The following is a 21473-nucleotide window of genomic DNA, read 5'->3' as shown; positions in this document are numbered from 1 at the left end:
TCAGCTCTTTGTTCATTCACTTGTTTGTTTTTTAGATTCCACATATAAGTGAAATTATATGGTATTTGTCTTTCTGCCTGACTTATTTCATTTAGCATAATACCTTCTAGGTCCATTCATGTTGTCCAAATGGCAAGATCCCATCTTTCTATAGTTAAATAATATTCTAGTGTGTGGAATATTATTACACATACACACATACATATGGAATTAGTGTTTTCATTGTCTTTGGGTAAATACTCAAGTAGTGGAATTATGGGATCATATTGTATTTCTATTTTTAATTTTTTAAGGAACCTCCATACTGTTTTCCATAGTGGCTGTATCAATTTACATTCCCACCAACTGTGTGTGAGGGTTCCTTTTTCTCCACGTTTTTTGCCAACACTTGTTATTTCTTGTCTTTTTTTATTCTAGCCCTTCTGACAAGTATAAGGTGATATCTCATTGTGGTTTTGATTTGCATTTCGTAATGATTAGTGATGCTGAGCATCTTTTCATGTGTCTGTGGCCATCTGTAGGTCTTCTTTGGCGACTAATGCATTTTTTAAAAAAAACTATTAGTTTATGTTTTTGTACACATAATATATAAAGATGTAACTGTGTGACATCAGCAGCTAAAACGGATGCAATGGAGCTATAAAGGAGCAGAGTTTTTGTACGTTATTGAAGTTAAACTGATGTAATTTCCAATTTAACCATATAACCTTACGGTATTAAATATAATTCTTATGGTAACCACAAAGAAAATAGTTCTAGAATGCCTTAATTCAGGTTGCTATAACAAAACACCACAGACTGGGTAGTTTATAAGTGTTGTTGGTTTTTTTTTTTAAAGATTTTATCTGAGAGAGAGAGCATGAGTGGGGAGGGGAGCAGAGGGAGAGGGAGAATCAGACTCCCCGCTGAACTCAATCCCTGGACTCTAGGATCATGACCTGAGCCGAAGGCAGACGCTAAACAGACTGAGCCACCCAGGTGCCTCTGGACTGGGTAGTTTAGAAACAACGAAATTTAGTTCTCGGTTCTGGAGGCTAAAGGACCAAGATCAGGGTGCCAGCATGGTCAGGAGTACCTTCTTCCAAGTCACAGACGCCTCATTGTATCCTGGCATGGTGGAAGGGGTTAGGGAACTCTGAGTGGCCTCTTTTAAGAGAGCATGGTTAATCCCATTCATCTCATTCAGAGGGCTCCCCTCTCATGACCTAAACCATCTTCTAATGACCCCACTTCCTAATACTATCACACTGGATATTAGGATTTCAACATACGAATTTTGGAGGGTACCAATATTCAGACCATAGCATATACCATACACGAGAAATAAATGATAAGAGAATTAAAATGGTACACTACAAAAAAAGTCAACTAAACACATAAGGGCAGTAATCAGGAAAGGAGGGACAAAAAAGCTAAAAGGCACATAGAAAAAACCACAACGAAATACCATTTTCACATCTATCATCGAGTATGGGTGAGGATGTAAAATGAACAAAAATATGTTGTGAAAAAATGCGTACTCTAGATTCTTTTTTATATTAGGTTCTTGAAAATGTACGTTTGATATATACACGTTAAAAATAACCAGGAAATGAGAAACACCAAGGTTATGAAAGGGTTTATCTTTGGGAGAAGAGTAAGGAGAAGATGCCATTAAGGAAGGACACATAAGCAGTGTCAAATACTGATAAAGTTTTATTTCCTCAGTTGGGAGGGAGCAGACAGATTCTCATTACCATTCCCTTCAAAGGTGAGTATCTATGTTTTATATGTTCGTTTGTGCAGATATTTTTCATACAACTTTATAAAAAGAGAAAGAGCCTCTAAATTCAAAAACACTCCAACTTTTTTTATGACTAAAATTATCTAACACTAGATCATTTTCCTGATGATCACAGGTTCTATTTAGAGTCTAGTCACTGGTTCTAAAGATCATAAAGGCTGTAGAGTTTGAAATGGAACAAAGATATAACCCAGCAGTCATCAAGACAAGGTGTAAGAAAATATAAAGTATGAAAATATATATACACACAAGAAAAACGTATTTGAAAAAAGATACAGGGAAGGCAAATTAAATTAGTGTGATGGGAGGGGAGAGTCTGTAGGGGAAGTACGTATGACTCAGTAGAAATTTTATTTTTTTTTAGGAGGAATAGATAGATACAGAATGAGACAAGTAAAAAGGGACAAGTGGTCTCCTTTCAAGAAAAACAGAATACAGGGGCGCCTGGGTGGCACAGCAGTTAAGCGTCTGCCTTCGGGCTCAGGGCGTGATCCCAGCGTTATGGGATCGAGCCCCACATCAGGCTCCTCTGCTGCGAGCCTGCTTCTTCCTCTCCCACTCCCCCTGCTTGTGTTCCCTCTCTCGCTGGCGCTCTCTATCTCTGTCAAATAAATAAATAAAATCTTAAAAAAAAAAAAAAGAAAAACAGAATACAGCCAACTGGAAAAGAAAGAGCAGGAAGTAACTATACTTTACTCAAGATCGCTTTTAATCTTACCTCAAAAAACAACAAAAAAAAAAGAAACCTAAAAATTAATATTCGATCAATGCCTTTTCAACAAATAGACACTCCCTACACTTACTTAAGCTAAGATAGTTTTTTTTTTAAGTAAGGGGAGAAAAAGCTGACATACAAATATTATTTTTTGAAAGCAACATTGCACTGACACTTTCTGTTACATTGTAGAAAACCCAAATTCCCATGTGGACTCCCAAATTATAAGCAATTGTAATTAACAAAAACAAAGGATGCATTTCTGTTTTGTTTCTCGTAGTACTTAAACTCTAAGCCCAACATTGAAAGACTGCTTTCTGGGCTACTGCCTCTGATAGTCATCTGAATCTTTTATTTTTCACACTAGTACATTCTTTGCCTTCTTTTCTAGTCCAAAGCGATCAAGTTTATAGAGCACTGATTTCTTTTACTAGCTTAAGCCTAGATAGGCTTGTTGCGGGAACTTTTTGGCATATTATTTAGTTCTTTGTCTTCATCACATGGACTGGGGAAGCAAACAACCCTAAATTTAAATCTTGATCTATAACTTATATAAATTATGGGACCTCTGGCACATTTCCTCATGCTGAGTCTCGGATTTCTTATATATTAAAATGCAAATAATAATGTCTACCTCTGAAGAATGGACTTTTAAGTGCCCAATTTTATTTAAACTGCTGGTTCAGGGGCACCTGAGTGGCTCAGTTGGTTAAGTGCCTGCCTTCAGCTCAGGCCATAATTGCAGAGTCCTGGGATCAGAGCCCCCCATCGCAACAGGCTCCCTGCTCAGCGGGGAGTCTTCTTCTCCCTCTGCCCTTCCCCCTGCTCATGATCTCTCTCACTCACTTTCTCTCTTACAAATAAATAAATAAAATTGTAAAAAAATTTAAAAAAATAAACTTCTGGCGCGGTGCAGATTTACGTGCAGGTGTTGGGACTCTTAGTTCTCCTCACAGACCAGCTTCTCAGTTGTATCTCTGGGTACGACCCTCAACCACCCCCTCAATTCTGGGTGTCAGTAGAGATGCTTTTCTGCTTTGTAGTTTCCATGATCCTATTAGAACCTAACAGGTCTCTGACCACTCAGATAAAAATATTAGCTGTGATATGGTCCTAGAGAATTCTTATCTGAATTTTAGGTTTCCTGTACAGATTTTGCAGATCTCTCTTGCCCTTTTCTTGGAAATCACTATATTTTCCAATTCTGGATCGTCTACCTTTGACCTCCACCCACTGCTTTCCAACTTGTCTGAAAAGTATTTAGCTAGATGACAAGGTCAGTTCACTGTCACTTATTACCTGAGTTTTTTCTCATAACAGACCTCCAGCTTCTACAAGAGCCTGTTTTCCCTTTACCTTTACACTATGCCCTATTATCTTATATAACATTCCACAGTATTGAGGTGCTTGGGTTGCTCAATCAGTTAAACATCTGCCTTCAGCTCAGGTCCTGATCTCAGGGTTTTGGGCTCGAGCCCCACATCAGGCTCCCTGCTCCGCGGGGAGACTGCTTCTCCCTCTGCCCTTCCCACTGTTTGTGCACGCATGCTCTCTCTCTCAAATAAATAAAATCTTTTTTAAAATTCCACAGTATTATGTTATAGAAAATAAATTAGAAGACAACCCTATCTTCTAATTTCAGTTCTCTTACTAAATATGTAATTTTTACCAAGTTACTTAACCTACCTGAGACTCAGGTTTTTTTTTACTTGCAAAAGACTATGTCCAGCCAACTGAAGAAGCTAAAGATCAAATGCAAATGCAGGTGACTGTGCCTTGAAAACTGTAGTTCTATACAATGCAGAAGGTATTATCAATTCAGTAAAGAATCAGTACAGTATAGTGGTGAAGATAAAAGAATCTGAAGTCAAACCACCAGAGTTGGAATCCTGGCTCTATCATTTACCTTTGGTATATAAAATAAGGAGTGTAGTGCCTACTTCATATGATATTAGCTCAATGACATTAGCTATCATTGTTATTCTTAAATGCCTACTACGTGTTAGGTATTGCACTAGGTGCTAGTAATAAAATGGAATCAGGACAGACGTGGCTAACATCTTCATCAAAAACCTCTATTGCCTACTCTATATGCTATATTTTTCTAAGTCATTTATGTATTTATGTTATATATACTTTATAGCAAAGAAAAATCTGAGTAGTAAAGCATTTCCATAGAGCATCAAGACTCCGCAATTCAAATATTTCTTTTCTGTGAAAATATCCAGTGAACACATAGTGACTTTAGTATTTCTTTTCCTAATTCATCACTTGAGTTGAGACTCTCGATGACTTCTGGGTAAACTGTCTGGGACATGTTTCATCAAATATAAATAATCCAATGCTTGTCAATCACCTAAAATGCTAATTAAAAGGCAGATTCCTAGACCCCATTTCAGACCTATTGATTGAAAACCTGACTGATTTGCAGTGACATGGATGGAGCTAGAGAGCATTATGCTAAGCGAAATAAATCAGAGAAAGACAAATACCATATGATTTCACTCATATGTGGAATTTAAGAAACAAAACACAATGAGCAAAGGGAAAAAAGAGAGAGAGAGAGAGAGATAAACTAAGAAACAGACTCTTAACTATAGAGAACAAACTGATGGTTACCAGAGAGGAGAGGAGTGGGGGGATGGGTTAAATAGGTGATGGGGAGGAAGGAAGGCACTTGTCATGGTGAGCACAGGGTGATATATGGAACTGTTGAATCACTATATTGTACACCTGAAACTAATATCACACTGTATGCTAACTAACTGGAATTAAAATAAAAACTTAAAAAAATAAAAATAAATAATTTTAAAAAAGAAAGAAAAGAAAAGCCCTGGCTGGAAGATGTGGGAATATGCATTTCTAATAAGTTCCCAATGTGATTTTTATGCAAATTCCATTTGAGAACCACATCCCCAAGACAGAAAAAAACCTCCACTATATAAGAAATCTGTACCCAAAGAAATACTGAAGAATAATGCTCCAAAGCTTCACTAAAGAGAGAAATTTTAATCCTTAGGATAAATTTTCACATCGTGTCTTTTAACAGGGTTGGGTCAACAATGCACAGAGATCAAGACCAAAACTGACTTGAACATACATACCTTAACTGTGTTCAAGAAATTCCTACTCTAGAGGCCAAGGAAAAGGGTGGTGGTAGGAGGACACTGAGAAAGCTTACTCATAATTTCATAAGAAGCAAAGAAAACCGTGTTACTGCAATAGTCACACTTACTAAAACTGGGGTTTGGTAATCTCAGAAAATGGAACCGCCTTCTTTTAAATTCAGACAATAACGACAGACCTCTCTGCACCAACTCCCCCCACCTACCACAAACCTTGGATAATCTCTCAAATGTAAACCTTTCCTAGTGGGAGTGAAGTTGGTCCTGTGACCAAAGAGGCAAAGAGAAATATGGTCTTTTGATAAAAGTCAGCCAAAAACAACCAATTAAAATATAAATTTATACCTGTTGGTCTGAAGGACATAGAAGAGATCTCATTGAGACACAGAAGACAATCAAGGAGCTCCAAACTCCTAGTGGATGTAAACTTTCCAAATAACAACTTAAAGCGAATGAACAAAATATTTACCCACCAAGGAACAGTGACCTAAGATCTGCTCTGGTTCAGATAATAAAATGCCCTGAAAAGCTTTCGTTCCTAAGATGGTAGTGGGGCTAGCCCCGTGACTGGAAAACGGGAGCCTAAGGCAGAGAAAGACGCCCCCTCTGCCCACACTATCCGTCCTGAACCAAGTCTGGAGCAGCAGAGCGGGCGGGGCCGCGATTTCTCCTGCATCACTGCGTTCTCTCTTCTCCTCCGCCTGCGTGAGCGCCGCCCACCCACTCGCGGCGCGAACCCACTGGGCCTAGCCTCTCCTCCCCCCGCCCCTCGGCCTGGTGCTGAATCATGAGTCCAATGTCTCCAACAGGTAAAACCAAAGAACAATGCCACCCTTGGGGCTGGCCTGAACGGGGTACCAGGTTGGGGTGCAGCAGCGGCTGGAAACCACAACTCTGCTTCCCTTCTTCCCAAATCCCCCACCCGAGCCCCAAATTAAAACACTACTGCAGTGCCGGGGGTTCCCCAGCGAGCGCCCCTTCTCCTGGGTTGCTCAGGTCCGCAAGGCTCCCACCGGGCCCGGCGCGCTCTGCCTCATTGTTCCAGCACGCCGCCCGCTCGGGAGCCCGCGCCCCGCCAGGCGGAAGGGGGTGGAGGTTAGGGATGCTCCCCCCCTCGCCCCTCACCCCTCGGCTGGGTAACAACAGCCCCTGCCTACTCTCCTCGCCTTCCTGCCAACCGATCGCTGAAGCGGAGCCAGCGAGTCCCCGGGAGGCTACCGGCAGGTGCTGTCCAAATGCTGCGGGGAGGAGGACCGAGGGTGCAGAATCGGGAAGCAGCAGGGGGCTCCGGCCTGCGAGAAGCTGCAGCCCTCCCCCACAGCGCGGTTCCGGCCACGCCGGTACCGCTCGGCCATGCTTTCTCCCACCCCGCAGGGAGCCGCTCGGTTGGGGCCGGTCTCCCAGCCCCGGCCTCTGGCGCCGATCCGCCCTTGGCCCTCTCGTGCCCGGAGGCAGAAAGCAGAGGGCCAGTCCCCACGCGGGCTGCAGAAGTCAGCGTGTGCTACTCACCCCAACTGTTTCTGTCCCTGCGGGTCTTGGCCATGGTGGTCTGGAGACCGGCGGCGGCGAGGCGCTCTCACTGCGCTGGCTCTTCTCCCGGGCCGCAGGTTGCTGGCGGTGGGAGGCTCTGTGCCCGCGCTGGGCGCAGTTGTCTCCGACTCCGAGGATGTTGCTGTGGCGCTGGTGGGGAGGAGTGGGGAGGAGAAGGGAGGAGACAGCGGAAGAACCAGGCTCAGCATCACAAGCCCGAGTTCACACACATAGCGGCGTCACACCCTCCCTACCTCAGCCCACCCCCAGAGCATGAAGACAGGGTCAGACGACGTACTGCAACCTTTTCAATGGAAAACACACATACAAATAAACAGCACCCCTCACACACACTCCAGAAGAATTGAACAGCATTAGCCCGTCACAGAAATACACAAACCAATATACTGCATTATTCTGGATGTTCAAATACCTGTTTCCTAGAATAGTTACACATGAGTACAGCTATGCAGGCAACATTTATATAGCCAAAGAAATTAAAATAATCAGCATTTATCTACCAGGCACCATTTTTCCCCATTTTAAAAGCAAGGTCATGTTGGTAAAGAGGGTATCATGCATTTTTGTACCTGTATACCGGACAGGCCTGACTTTAAAAATTAGGACGGCAAAATTTAGATCAAGACCAAGACAAATGACAGCTGGGGATTCATCATAATATGTAACTAACTCAATGTGTAGTGGGCAAAATTTCCACTAGATTTGCAGAGAACTCTGGAATTATATTGCCAAATATTTTAAGTAAAATCATAATACATAGTCTGGGTGAGCCTTGGCAGCCACAAAGGTTGCAGACAATTTTGAATAGAAAGCAAAAGGCAATAAACACTTAACAAAAATATTCTCAATCTCTCCCTTTCCACTAATTTCTTCCTCTCTGCCTGCAAACTCCATTTTTAGTATTCGAGAAACAGTCCTTTCGTGCAACTTGACCCTCAGGATACCATGATCCCATTCCTTACACGATGTCTCCTGCATTCAGTTGTTGCCCACACTTTACAGATCAGTTTTGCCTACAAGATTACTGCTAGCCTCTGAATTACCAAATCTTCAGTCTCTGCTTATTCTTCACAAGCAGCTCTTCATTCCATGTTCACTCAATGTAATTAGCTATCATGGCTTCAGACAAGACCTCTATCCTGATAATTCCCAATCTAGGCTTCTAATCTTAAGATCTCTTAAACAGAGAAAATCATCATACTCTAGAACCAAATTTATAACTGCCTGAGGTCATCTTCACTTTTTTTTTTTACTGACACTTCATTTATTATTATTTTTTTTAAGATTTTTTATTATTTATTTGACAGAGATAGAGACAGCCAGCGAGAGAGGGAACACAAGCAGGGGGAATGGGAGAGGAAGAAGCAGGCTCACAGCAGAGGAGCCTGATGTGGGGCTCGATCCCACAACGCCGGGATCACGCCCTGAGCCGAAGGCAGACGCTTAACCGCTGTGCCACCCAGGCGCCCCTACTGACACTTCAAAATCAACATGTCAAAAACCAAACTANTCTCTGCTTATTCTTCACAAGCAGCTCTTCATTCCATGTTCACTCAATGTAATTAGCTATCATGGCTTCAGACAAGACCTCTATCCTGATAATTCCCAATCTAGGCTTCTAATCTTAAGATCTCTTAAACAGAGAAAATCATCATACTCTAGAACCAAATTTATAACTGCCTGAGGTCATCTTCACTTTTTTTTTTTACTGACACTTCAAAATCAACATGTCAAAAACCAAACTATCTCACCCACCACTGCCCAATCTTATGCTTTCCATATTTCAGTTAATGGTTCTAGTGACCTCAGAGCTGTGAACACTGTAAACCAAGTTCACATTACAGTTTCAACAGAGTTGCATTCCCCAAACACTAATGAAACAACATAGGAAGATGGGAATTATCTCAACTCTATACTTACAAACCAAATTCACAGACTAAAAAGAAGTGTGCTCTGGTTTTCTTGTATATCTTAATTCTCAGCTCACATTCTAGCCTGATAATCCCTTTCAGTGAATCTCATTAAAAAGAATAGATTCCACATATACACAAAGACATAGACAAAGTTGTATAATTCAATATTTTTTTCTATATGTGGGTCTTTACAATATATATTTACTGAAAAAATATATTTTAAAAAAGCTCTTTTCTTTGTAATTAATAGGTAATCTGTGGGATAATACTTGAGACTGTGACTATCTTGGCCAAGAACTTCACCCCATGGTTTTAGTATCCATTGATACCCCTGCCTGAATCAACTTTATATTAGTGATTTTTTTAATGGTGATTTTTAAATAATTACATCATTTCTTTTACATTTCACAGTTAGCAGCTGACATTCCCTCTCCCATCTTTGTCGAGAACCACTATAGATTCATGAAATCTAAAAAAAAAAAAAAAAAATTGTGTGTGTGTTATTTACCATTATTATTCTTTCTAATCCTCAAATTGCCCTAAATTTGGCCAATGGTATGTGAAAACTTGTACAGGAATGTTCATAATAGCATGATTCTTAGGAGCCAAAAGGTGGAAATAACCTAAATGCCAAGTAACTGATGAATGGATAAATAAAACGCTGTATATCTATACAATGGAATATTATTTGGCCATAAAAACGAATGAAGTACTGATATATGCTACACCATGGATCTTGAAAATATTATGCTAACTGAAAGAAGCCAATCACAAAGACCATATATTGTATGATTCCGTTTATATGAAATGTACAGAATTGGCAAATTTATAAAGAGGTTTCTTTTGGGGGCGATTAAAATTTTTTAAATGTTTGAAATCAATTCTGTACAACTTTGTGGATATACTAAAAATGACTGAATTATACAATTTAAATTGGTGAATTATGTGGCATGGTAATTATATAGCAATAGGCTGCTTTTAAAAAGGTCAAGTTTATTTTAAATCAGAAAAAAAAGAAGAAAAGGTATTTGTACATTAATATTAGATCTCCTCTCATCCTGACCCCACTGAAATGTTACTTCATAAATTTTCCCTTCCTCCTATATTCTCAATGCTTTTTTCCCCCATTGGTTCCTTCACCATGCTCATTTCCCCCCATCCTAAGAGAAAGGCTCTCTCGATCTTTTCATTTGCAACAACGTGGATGGACTTAGAGTATATAATGCTAAGTGAAATAAGTCTGACAGAGAAAGACAAATACCATACGATGTCACTCATATGTGGAATTTAAGAAAAAACAATTGAACAAACAAAAAAGTCAAAGACCAGAATCAAATACAGAGAACAACTGGTGGTTGCCGAGGGGAGGTCAGTGGAGAATAGGTGAAATAAATGAAGGGGACCGAGAGCACACTTAACTTGTTGAGCACTGAGAAATGCACAGAACTGCTGAATCATTATACCAGGCCCCTGAAACTAATATAACAGCATGTGTTACTACACTTCAGTTAAAAAAAAAAAAAAAGAAAAGAAAAATAATAAAATACAATATAACCTCCTTAAGAAAGAAAAGGGTTCTCTTTTTTTTTTTAATGATTTTTTTAATTATATTATGTTAGTCACCATACAGTACATCCCCGGATTCCGATGCAAAGTTCGATGCTTCATTAGTTGCGTATAACACCCAGTGCACCATGCAATACGTGCCCTCCTTACCACCCATCACCAGTCTATCCCATTCCCCCACCCCCCTACCCTCTGAAGTCTTCAGTTTGTTTCTCAGAGTCCATAGTCTCTCATGCTTCATTCCCCCTTCTGATTACCCCCCCTTTCTTTATCCCTTTCCTCCCCTACCGATCATCCTAGTTCTTATGTTCCATAGATGAGAGAAATCATATGATAATTGTCTTTCTCTGCTTGACTTATTTCACTTAGCATTATCTCCTCCAGTGCCGTCCATGTTGCAGCAAATGTTGAGAATTCGTTCTTTCTGATAGCTGAGTAATATTCCATTGTATATATGGACCACAGCTTCTTAATCCAGTCATCTGTTGAAGGGCATCTCGGCTCCTTCCATGATTTGGCTATTGTGGACAATGCAGCTATGAACATTGGGGTGCATATGGCCCTTCTCTTTACTACGTCTGTATCTTTGGGGTAAACACCCAGTAGTGCAATGGCTGGGTCATAGGGTAGTTCAATTTTTAACTTTTTAAGGGACCTCCACACTGTTTTCCAGAGTGGCTGTACCAACTTGCATTCCCACCAACAATGTAGGAGGGATCCCCTTTCTCCACATCCTCTCCAACAATTGTTGTTTCTTGCCTTGTCTATCTTTGCCATTCTAACTGGCGTAAGGTGGTATCTCAGTGTGGTTTTGATTTGAATTTCCCTGATGGCTAATGATTTTGAACATTTTTTCATGTGTCTGTTAGCCATTTGTATGTCTTCATTGGAAAAGTGTCTGTTCATATCTTCTGCCCATTTTATGATTTGTTTATTTGTTTCTCGTGTATTGAGTTTGAGAAGTTCTTTGTAGATCTTGGATACCAGTCCTTTATCTGTGGTGTCCTTTGCAAATATATTCTCCCATTCCGTGGGCTGTCTCTTAGTTTTTTTGACTGTTTCCTTGGCTGTGCAGAAGCTCTTTATCCTGANATCTTCACTACATGTGTATCTTTGGGGTAAACACCCAGTAGTGCGATGGCTGGGTCATAGGGTAGCTCAATTTTTAGCTTTTTAAGGGACCTCCACACTGTTTTCCAGAGTNCTGTTTTCCAGAGTGGCTGTACCAACTTGCATTCCCACCAACAATGTAGGAGGGATCCCCTAAGAAAAGGATTCTCTTAATCACAAATTTCTCCATAGTTGATGCTACAACTCGTTCTTTCCCTATATAACTAGCAATCTTGGGAAAGAATTTAGATCAGTTAGAATGCTTTTGGCTGTAACTCAGAATAGCTTAACCCAAAAGGACATTTACTGTCACATAATTTTTTTGAAGATGGGTTGGTTCTGTGGTGATTCATTTACCAGCTCAATATCATCATTGACCATATTAGCTGGGACATAGATTTGGCTGCTGTAAAAAATTACAGTGGTTTAAGATAGATATTCATTTCTCTCTCCTGACATAATCTGAACATAAGCCCTCCAGGGCTAATATGGTGGCTTTGAAATATCAAGGAACCTAAGCTTGGACTTCCATGGTATAATCCAAGATGGCTGCTTGGGCATTTGCATCCTCATTCCAGTCAAATAGAAGGCAAGAAAGGAAAGAACGGCATATATCCATTCTAAGGGTAGAACTCAGAAATGGCACATATCATCTCTACTCAAATACCACTGACCAGTACATGTTCCACGTATTTGATAAATATATTATGTATATGTGTATCCAACTAAAATTTAAGAGACCTAATACTAAAGAAAGAAGGGAAAGCACTTGGCTGGCTCAGTTGGAAGAGCATGATCTTCATCTTGGGGTTGCTGAGCCCCATGTTGGATGTAGAGATTACTGAAATAAATATTTTTTTTTTAAAAAAAAGAAGGGAAATGGATTTTGGAGAATACCAGCAGACTTGGCCACAAGCACCAAGGCTGCATTTTACTGTCCTTAGTGTGTGGACTTATTTTGTAATGTGGGCTCCTATCATGGTGCCAAGATAGCACCTGCCATCCCAACACCAGAAGCAGTTAGCCATGTCTCCAAACAAAAAAGGCATGTCTGTGCCTTGTGTATGTTGCTAAAAGCAAGGAAAATCTCCAGAAGCACTCCCACAGACTTTACCTATGTGTTATCATCTAGAATTGTCTAGCCCTTTAGTAAAAAAAAAAAAAAAGAAGCAGCAGCAGGCTAGGCCAATTGAGATGTATCCCCTAGCATTGGGGAGGGTCTCAGTCTCATCTGATGGACNCATCTAGAATTGTCTAGCCCTTTAGTAAAAAAAGAAGCAGCAGCAGCAGCAGGCTAGGCCAATTGAGATGTATCCCCTAGCATTGGGGAGGGTCTCAGTCTCATCTGATGGACACAGACTAGAAAGGAAAGAGAAGGAAAGAAAAATATTTTTTGAGCACAAGGCCCAAGGTGACAATCACAGCTTTCATTTTCCCCTTATCCTCCACTAGTATGTCCTCTGCTGGGGTGACCCAAAACTTACTTCCATAGGTCCAAGTCCTTAGTGGCCTTATCTTTACTGGGTTGCTGCAGTTTCGTATTATTCAGTAATATTAGACACGTGAATACCAAGAGATATCCTAGTACATACTGGGATCTCAGACATAGTCATGCGTGTTATCTTTGTGGAGCAATGATCCCCTCTCTAACCGTTGCCCCANAACCAATTCCCCTTGGTAATGAGGACCAATCACCCCAACTGGTACAATGATCCCCTCTCTAACCGTTGCCCCAATGGTTAGAAGGCCTCATACGGGTCATGTGACAGTTTCAGTTTCCTATTTAATGAAAGTATGACTGTGTTATCTGGGGATAGTATCTGTCCCTTGGGCCTTCAGATTCACCAAGCCCAAAGCTTTAAAGACAAAGTTGTACAGACAAAAATTTTTCAAGTGAGTTGTTAGGAATAGAAGAGCCACCACTCCACCCCTTGGTTCCTAGGCCCACACATTCGGAATGTGGGGTAGATGGCAACATATATTGGCTGTTGGGTTAAGTCCTATCTCATATCCTCACTGGATTATCTCCCAGCCAGCATCACAACTGATCCTTCAGCAGGCCTTTCCTCCATTCTTTCAAACTAGCTGCTTCTAAGTGATGGGTTTGACGTAAGATCAGTTAATTCCATGGTCATGATTTCATTGTTTTATTTTCCTCAAAGTAAAATGAATTTCTTGCTGAAATTTAATGTTATAATACATGATGATGAAATAAGGCATTCTATAAATCCATGAATTGTGGTACTAGTAAAAAAAAAAAAAAAAACTTTCCAGGCAGGGAACGTAAACCTGTATCTGGAATATGTATCTATCTCCATGAGGATGAATCCCTCTTCTCTCCATAAGAGAAGGGATCTAGTATAATAAACTGCCACCAGGTGGTTGACTGGTCTGTCTAGGAAATACTACCATACTGGGGCCTGGGCAATGGCCCTGTTATAAACAGGTTAAACACTCCATAGTGGCAATAACTATTATGCTTGGCAAGTGGAAGTCCATGCTGCTGAATCCACATTTGGCCTCCATTCCTTTTGTACATGGGCCCACTGAACCAGCACCAGAATGATTAGGTAGAAGCTGACATGCGTAGGACAGATCATTTTGTAAACCTGATTATTGGAGTGAATGCCCTCTTGTGGGCAGTTATGTGGTTCACAAATATTTTCACGTTCTGGGTCCATTTTGAGAATCTATCTGTATTACCTCTCCCACTGACTTCCTTGTCTCGGATATACTTCCTTCCAAGTTACTGGCCGACTTACTGGCCACTTTACAAAAAGATAGATCGATACCTCAGGCCATCTCTCCTTCCTAACAAAGAGGACAACCACATGTTCTATTCAACGTTATGCCCATGGGGAGACTTTCTCTTCATCCCTATTTTTCAAAACAACCTCATTATGGGTAGGGCCATAATTCAGAGGCTGTATGCTTCCAGTTGGTGTTGGTATATCAAGCAGACCATAAATAAACCAGGTCCAAGCTTTTCCTTCCTTTGCTAAATGACCACGAGCCCATAGAAAAGGTTTAAAAAAAAAAAAAGGTGGCAAAGAAGTAGGGGCAGGTGCAGAGGAAGCCTGTCCATGTAATTTATACATGCCTTCCATATCAGCTCAGGTCACTCAGTATATGCCTTTCCATTTGACAATGAAATTCAGCTGCCTACGTTTAATTTATGATTCAGTAAATTAGATAACACCGAGTTCCTAAAGAGCAATTCACATCACACAGTCACTTAGTATCCCACAGTCAGGTGTTTAGTTTCTGCCAAGGCCTGGTAGCAAGCCAAGAGCTACCTTTCAAATGGAGAATAGTTGTCAGGAGATGAGGACATGTTCTTATTCCAAAACCCTATCAGTGCAGCTTGCACCAATAGCCTGGACCATCTGTAGGGCGTTCTGTCTTTCCAAGTCATAAAAAAAACTGGCAGTCATATAGTTTACATGTAAATGGGTCAGAGAGCAGCACCTGCAGTTTGGTGGCTCCAAAATCCAAAGAGGCCAACCAAGCAATATGTATTGTTCTTTAAGGTGGGCAATGCACGGTGAAGCACAGTAACTCCACTGATTGTTAGAAATCTTACTATTGCACACTCTCTGAACTGGGTTTATTTCTCATCCTCTGATGGAAAGGTCTTGTTAAGGTATCTAGGGCATGGGGCGCCTGGGTGGCACAGCGGTTAAGCGTCTGCCTTCGGCTCAGGGCGTGATCCCCGAGTTATGGGATCGAGCCCCACATCAGGCTCCTCTGCTATGAGCCTGCTTCTTCCTCTCCCACTCCCCCTGCTTGTGTTCCCTCTCTCGCTGGCTGTCTCTATNGTACTATTGCACAGTCTCTGAACTGGGTTTATTTCTCATCCTCTGATGGAAAGGTCTTGTTAAGGTATCTAGGGCAGCTGCTACGTCCTGTTCACCTATCCAGTTTGCACCACATCATCAAGGTAACAGAGTAACAGGATGTTCTATTGGATATCAAGAAAACAAAGGTCTCTCTGGAATGATACCATACTGTAACTGAAGTGCTTACAAAGACCTGAGGTAAGACAATGACAGTGCTATCCTAGTCATGTGAAGGCAAACTGCTTCTGATTATTTCCTTTGAAGGGAACTGAAATCTACATTCTAGGTTTCAAGTCAGTAGCTACGTTCTAGGTGCCAAGGGCCATGTCGATTTCCTCTAGTAAAAACTCCACATGTGGAAATACAACTATGAGGCTTCTCCCTCAATCAACGGGCTCCAGGTTTGTGAACTAGCTGTGAACAGTTTAAGAATTGGGGGATACATATTAAATAGCCATTACAGTGACTGAGATACATTTTTGCTCATCAGACCTAGAATTTTTCTGCTTACATACATCAAGGAGCACTTAAGTGGACTGTTGGTTTCACTCATCCCTAGACGTTGATGACCATCCAGAACCATCAAAGGTCCTGACCATCCAGAACCATCAAAGGTCCTTGCAGTCCTGATTATCCCTNATTGATGACCATCCAGAACCATCAAAGGTCCTGACCATCCAGAACCATCAAAGGTCCTGACCATCCAGAACCATCAAAGGCCCTGACCATCCAGAACCATCAAAGGTCCTGACCATCCAGAACCATCAAAGGTCCTTGCAGTCCTGATTATCCCTCCCTCCTGAGGGTCATCATGGTGCTTGCGCTGAACATGTCTTTGACAGTTAAGTCCTACTTGGCCTCTACCAGGATCTCAATATTCCCACTGAAATCATGGATCCCGATTTCATTGTGACATCTCCGTTATCATTTCCAACCAATTAGGACAGCCACCAAAGAATTTTTCAAGGATATCTGTGGACCTTTACTCAATACCTTGATAAAGGTAAATTTTATGGGCCAGTATAGGGATGGTATGAATAGAGCATTACTAAGCAGGATGCACATAACAGGGCAAGTCCAACATACCCATTTCCCTAAACCTTCAGATTCCTTCCTCTACAAAATGCCCTGGAAGTTCTGGCTTCTCAGCATATAGACTACCAGCTTCAAGTAACCAATTCAGAAAGACTACCAGCTGCTCAGGTCAACCTGAGTCACAGGTAAATATTTGGTAAGATCCTATAATTCCTTCAGTGCATAAGTTTTCTCCTCCAAGAACAGGTCTTGTCCTTCTCCATCAGGGCTATGCTGAAATCTCTCTCTTTTTAAAAGTTTTTATTTAAATTCCAATCAGTTAACATACAGTGTCATTAGTTTCAGGTGTACGATATAATGATTCATCACTTCCATACAACACCTGGTGCTCAAGTGCACTCCTTAATGCCCATCACCTATTTGAAAGGTAACTCTTGTTCGAAGTTCTCCACCTCATTTATATCTACCCAAATGCCCCGATCCCCTGTTGCAGGATCCCAATACTTCTCTTCTAGGGCTCTTACCTTAGCATAACAGATCTAGGTCTCACATTTAATTAATGTTGCAACTCGATAGCCTTTACTGTTTGGCCATGGGCTTGATTCTCAGCCATTATCTTCCCTGCAGGTACATGAGAAATGTTTCTTCAAAGCTGTCAAAGAAGCTTTTTGATTTTCTACTCATGCTTTAAGTTTGGAATTCAGGCCATTTGTCTTTTTTCCCATGTATTCTCTCAAAGGCAATCAGAGCAAATGACACTGTGATTTTAGTAATCATCACTATCAAAGCAGCTAAGTGCAAGAAATTGGTCTTCCAACGATGCACCCTCCATCAGCACTCCATTTCTTGCCACTACTGATGGTTATTTCAGTAACTGTGATGCCATTGTCTCATTTTCCATGGCAAAAAGTGTATACAGGTAATCATCAGATTATGTGAGTAATACCATCCCACAAAGCAAGGATTTCTTTCCTGAGGCTTCTTCCAATTCCTGTAACTATCAATCAGGGTTCTGGCAAGAAAGATACAGCACGGAAAGAGAATCTAATGAAAGGACTATTTATAAAAATGAGGACAGGGTTAAAGGAACCAATAAGGGATAGTGAAACACCGTGAGACTAGCAACAGTGGAATACCATTATCATACTTGTCTTAAAGGGGCAAGGAAAAAGAGAGCTAGTTAGATTCCTTTAAGAGTGATACAGCTGTAGGATAGGGCCACAGTCAGGCAAGGTAGTCTCTTCTGTACATTAGGGCTTCTTGGAACACTAGTTTATACGAGGTACAAGCAAACTTTAAGCATCCCTTCTGAATGTTATACTTCTTATACTGTGAGGAAATCAACAAGGAACAACATATGATTATTTATAACTTACATTTTTTCTTAGCTACTGAATTCGCAGACAAGACCACGTTATGAACCAAAGACAGGAACTCTGCTACCAGTCCTCATAAAAACCTAAAATACACCGTGGGAATCAAGGTTAATAAGAATAGCATTTTAACATATCAGAGGATCATTTCAAGCTGGATAAAAAAGAATGTACATTGCCTTCCTCAACTCTTCTATTTTTTAAAATTATATTTATTCATATATTTTTAAAATATTTTATTTTTAAGTAATTTCTACACCCAAGTGGGGCTCAAACCTACAACCCTGAGATCAAGAGTCGCAAGCTCCACTGACTGAGCCAGCCAGGCACCCCCCATTCTTCTTTTTTAAAACTCCCATCATAATGACCAGACACAGATTCTGAATGAGATACATGTTCTACTGCTGTCCAGAACAAAACAGAATTCTTCCATACTTCGAAACCATGGTTCTTTCTTCAATAGACAACTGACCCTAATTAATAAAAGATAGAATAGTTGAACTATTTGAAAATCTAAATCATAACTGTGGCAGATGTCTTCCAAAATTAATTAATTTATATCTAACAAATCTATGGAGCAATAAACTCAATACAGTGTTACGTTTTGCAACTAGTTTATGCTGGAAGTTTGATCAGGAGATTATATAGGTTAAGCCTATATGTTCCATGCACAAAATTATTGTCCTCATGCTCTGTTCTGTCACACTTAAGAGTTTTAATTAGCCTTTCTGTCTTGGCTAGTAAGTTGTGAACCTTACCTAGGTAGATGTTAAAAAATTTAATGTCCCCAATTTTTTTTTTAATTCAGCGTTGGCTAAAGTTGATATCAGAAGCCACAGATTATAATTAGCATTTTACTAAAGAAACTTGATAGAATGGAAAAACACTACAAAGCACAGAGCAAACCCTTTTGGTTGTTATGCAGATAAGAGTAAAACTTGGAAGATATTTACATGTCAGATATTATGAAGACACAAAGAGTATATGATATTGAGAGTGGGATGAAGGGCTTATCAAGCTATATTTATTCTTATTCCATACCTTGTTATAATATTGGGTAGTTTGTAAATCTGTTAGCTACAATTTTTAATTATTATTTTTATTATTATATTACATTATTTTTAAAGATTTTTTTAAAAAGATTTTATTTATTTGTTTGAGAGAGAGAGTGAGAGCAAGCACAGAGGGAAAGCAAGCGCTGAGAGAGCCCTGAAGGAGAGGAAGAAGCAGACTCCCTGCTGAGCAAAGAGCCCTCTCGGGGTTCAATCCCAGGACCCTGAGATCACCAGCTAAGCCTAAGGCGGACGCTTAACCGACTGAGCCACCCAGGTGCCCCACATTTTTTTTTTATTATTGGAACTATGTGCTTAATTGTTCAGGATATAAAATTAAATTTATGTAGCATAGGTTTATTTTATGGAAATTGAACTTGAATTTCTCTACCAAGCATGTAATATTTAACCCACCAGCTATGAATTCACTGATCTTGTTTAAATGAACTCAGTATTTTTAAATCCTTAAGATTCTTTTGGAGTTGGAATAAAGCAAATGTTTTCCTCTTTGCATCAATTGTGGTACAAGTAATGATTATAACAGACACATTTTTTAACCACCACGTAGAATTTCAACTTTTTCCATGCTATCCACCTCTGGGTTGATGGTCAAAGCATATGGATCTGCCATTGCTGGCAACATAAAAATATCTGCACTCCAGAGCCTTGTTGAAGCCTATGACCTCAAACTTTTTACTGCCCAGTTCATATCAAACATTGTGTTTCAAGAATAACATGCTTGATGGATTATCAAACATTTATCCTTGCTTCAAGCTAGGAATTCAGAATTTCCACTTTATGAAGGCTCATGAGGTAAATTTCTCTGAAGTCTTCGTGTCAGGACAAGATATGCCTCTCTTGATCAACTGCTTCATTGTGATCTCAAAAACACTATGAAACCCTCTGCTTTGGCCAATTTGCTGCATTGTTCCGGTATCCAATTTTAACAGCATACCTATGTCTTCATTTACTTATTTTATCTTGTAGTATAGTATGTATTTTCTGTATGCTGCCTCAAATTCTCTGGAAAAATGCACGTATAAATAAGTAAGAATAAATTTCAGACTAGAGAGAGGATCAATGCTTATAGGGTCAAAGGAAGAAAAAAAGAATATATGACAGTAAACAAGTACTAGGATACCAATAGAACATTTGAAAAGATTTTGAGTCATTGAAGCCAAAAGTATGTGCCCACCAAAACAAGTGCCAAGAAGCTTTGAAAGAAGGAACTGTTCTTCAACAATTTTTTCAATGCAGCAAACACATAGGCTTTGTCCATAGAGCATGTAAGTCTGAGCTTACTTATGTTCCCTAAATAAGTGCCCTTTGTGCGTGGAGCACAAGAAAATACACATATTCCTTGTCCTGTTAAGGTGTAAATTTAATTTCTACTTTATACAATTAATTACAATGATCACCAACAAGGAGTATATTGCCCAACAACAGAATTGAATTGGATGTTCAAAACCACAAGCCAACATCTGCAACTTGCTCTTTTGTGATTTTTTCAGTTACCAAATGCATTGGCTGAGTCCTATCTGGCTTTTCTGTTCAAAACCTCTACTGAACTCTAGAAATATCTTTGCCAGTATACATAAAGCTGGCAACTTTATTTCTACCTTCAGAACCGGACTGGAACTGAAACTGCAAAACAGCTTGTGAAATACCAGCCAAATTACTGCCTCGAACTCCTGTCCCATATTCTGCGCACTGTGAAGTATTTTATAACCTCTTTTGTTTGATAACCCTATTTATAATCCTGTACAATGCCTTATAGACACTTTCTTGGGTGTCAGACGCAAAACCTTATGCTCTGCAAGCTGCAGATAACAATAGTGAGATATTGCCAAATAGGATGTCTTGTCCCAGATCACACACTGAGGAGGCGGAAGAGCCAGCATCAGGTTGTGGTCTCTGCTCTTGTTTTAACTATTCTGCACAACTCCTGATCTCATTCAAGAAGCAGTGCCCCGCGGCAGGCACTGCGTGTGCCCAGCAGGGATCGAGGCCGCTGAGACTTCCCAGGAAGGCAGGCTCTCAGCAATGTGGTGGAAAAACCCCGCAGAGAACAGGTTGTGCAGGGGTGCGGTGAAGCCTCCGACTGGTACCCTGGGAACGACCTGCGCAACAGGAAGGTGCACAGGGCGTGCCGCGGCTCACTTTCCCCGGCACCCCACGGCCGGTGACTTCTGGCCCAGCGCCCTCAGCCTACCTTCTCCGTGCTGCCCTGGAGACGCTGCCCTCGTGCCCACCCTTCTCCGTCTACCCGTCACCCTCCAATTTACCTGACGAACCCGGGGGCGGTTTAGCGGGGGCCCAGCGGTTCACGAGCGCGCGCGGGGCGTCCGCGATCCCGGCGGCTGGCGCGGCCTGCGCCCCGAAAGCACGCACCGGGCCGGGGGGGCGCGGCG

General features: G+C 40.8%; 1 protein-coding gene across 4 annotated transcripts in view; it reads right to left on the bottom strand.

Moving 5' to 3' along the window:
• The window catches only part of ATL1 (atlastin GTPase 1), an 85201-nt gene extending 63731 nt beyond the window's left edge, over positions 1 to 21470 (bottom strand). For 3 of the 4 annotated variants that reach the window (XM_034648466.1, XM_034648467.1, XM_034648468.1), the window contains exons 1-3: positions 21348 to 21465; positions 18014 to 18096; positions 7133 to 7303 (exon numbers count right to left, since the gene is read on the bottom strand). In XM_034648466.1, the coding sequence (XP_034504357.1) occupies positions 7133 to 7166 (34 nt within the window). In that variant the 5' untranslated portion in view covers positions 7167 to 7303; positions 18014 to 18096; positions 21348 to 21465. Of the gene's footprint in view, positions 1 to 7132; positions 7304 to 18013; positions 18097 to 21347 lie in introns of all 4 variants that reach the window. The other variant, XM_002921995.4, reaches the window with a different exon arrangement.
• Between the last annotated feature and the right edge of the window lie 3 nt (positions 21471 to 21473).

Source organism: Ailuropoda melanoleuca, chromosome 20 (assembly GCF_002007445.2).
Source record: "Ailuropoda melanoleuca isolate Jingjing chromosome 20, ASM200744v2, whole genome shotgun sequence".
Taxonomy (NCBI): domain Eukaryota; kingdom Metazoa; phylum Chordata; class Mammalia; order Carnivora; family Ursidae; genus Ailuropoda; species Ailuropoda melanoleuca.
Note: the sequence above shows the minus strand (reverse complement) of the source record. Positions and strands in the feature narration are given on the sequence as shown.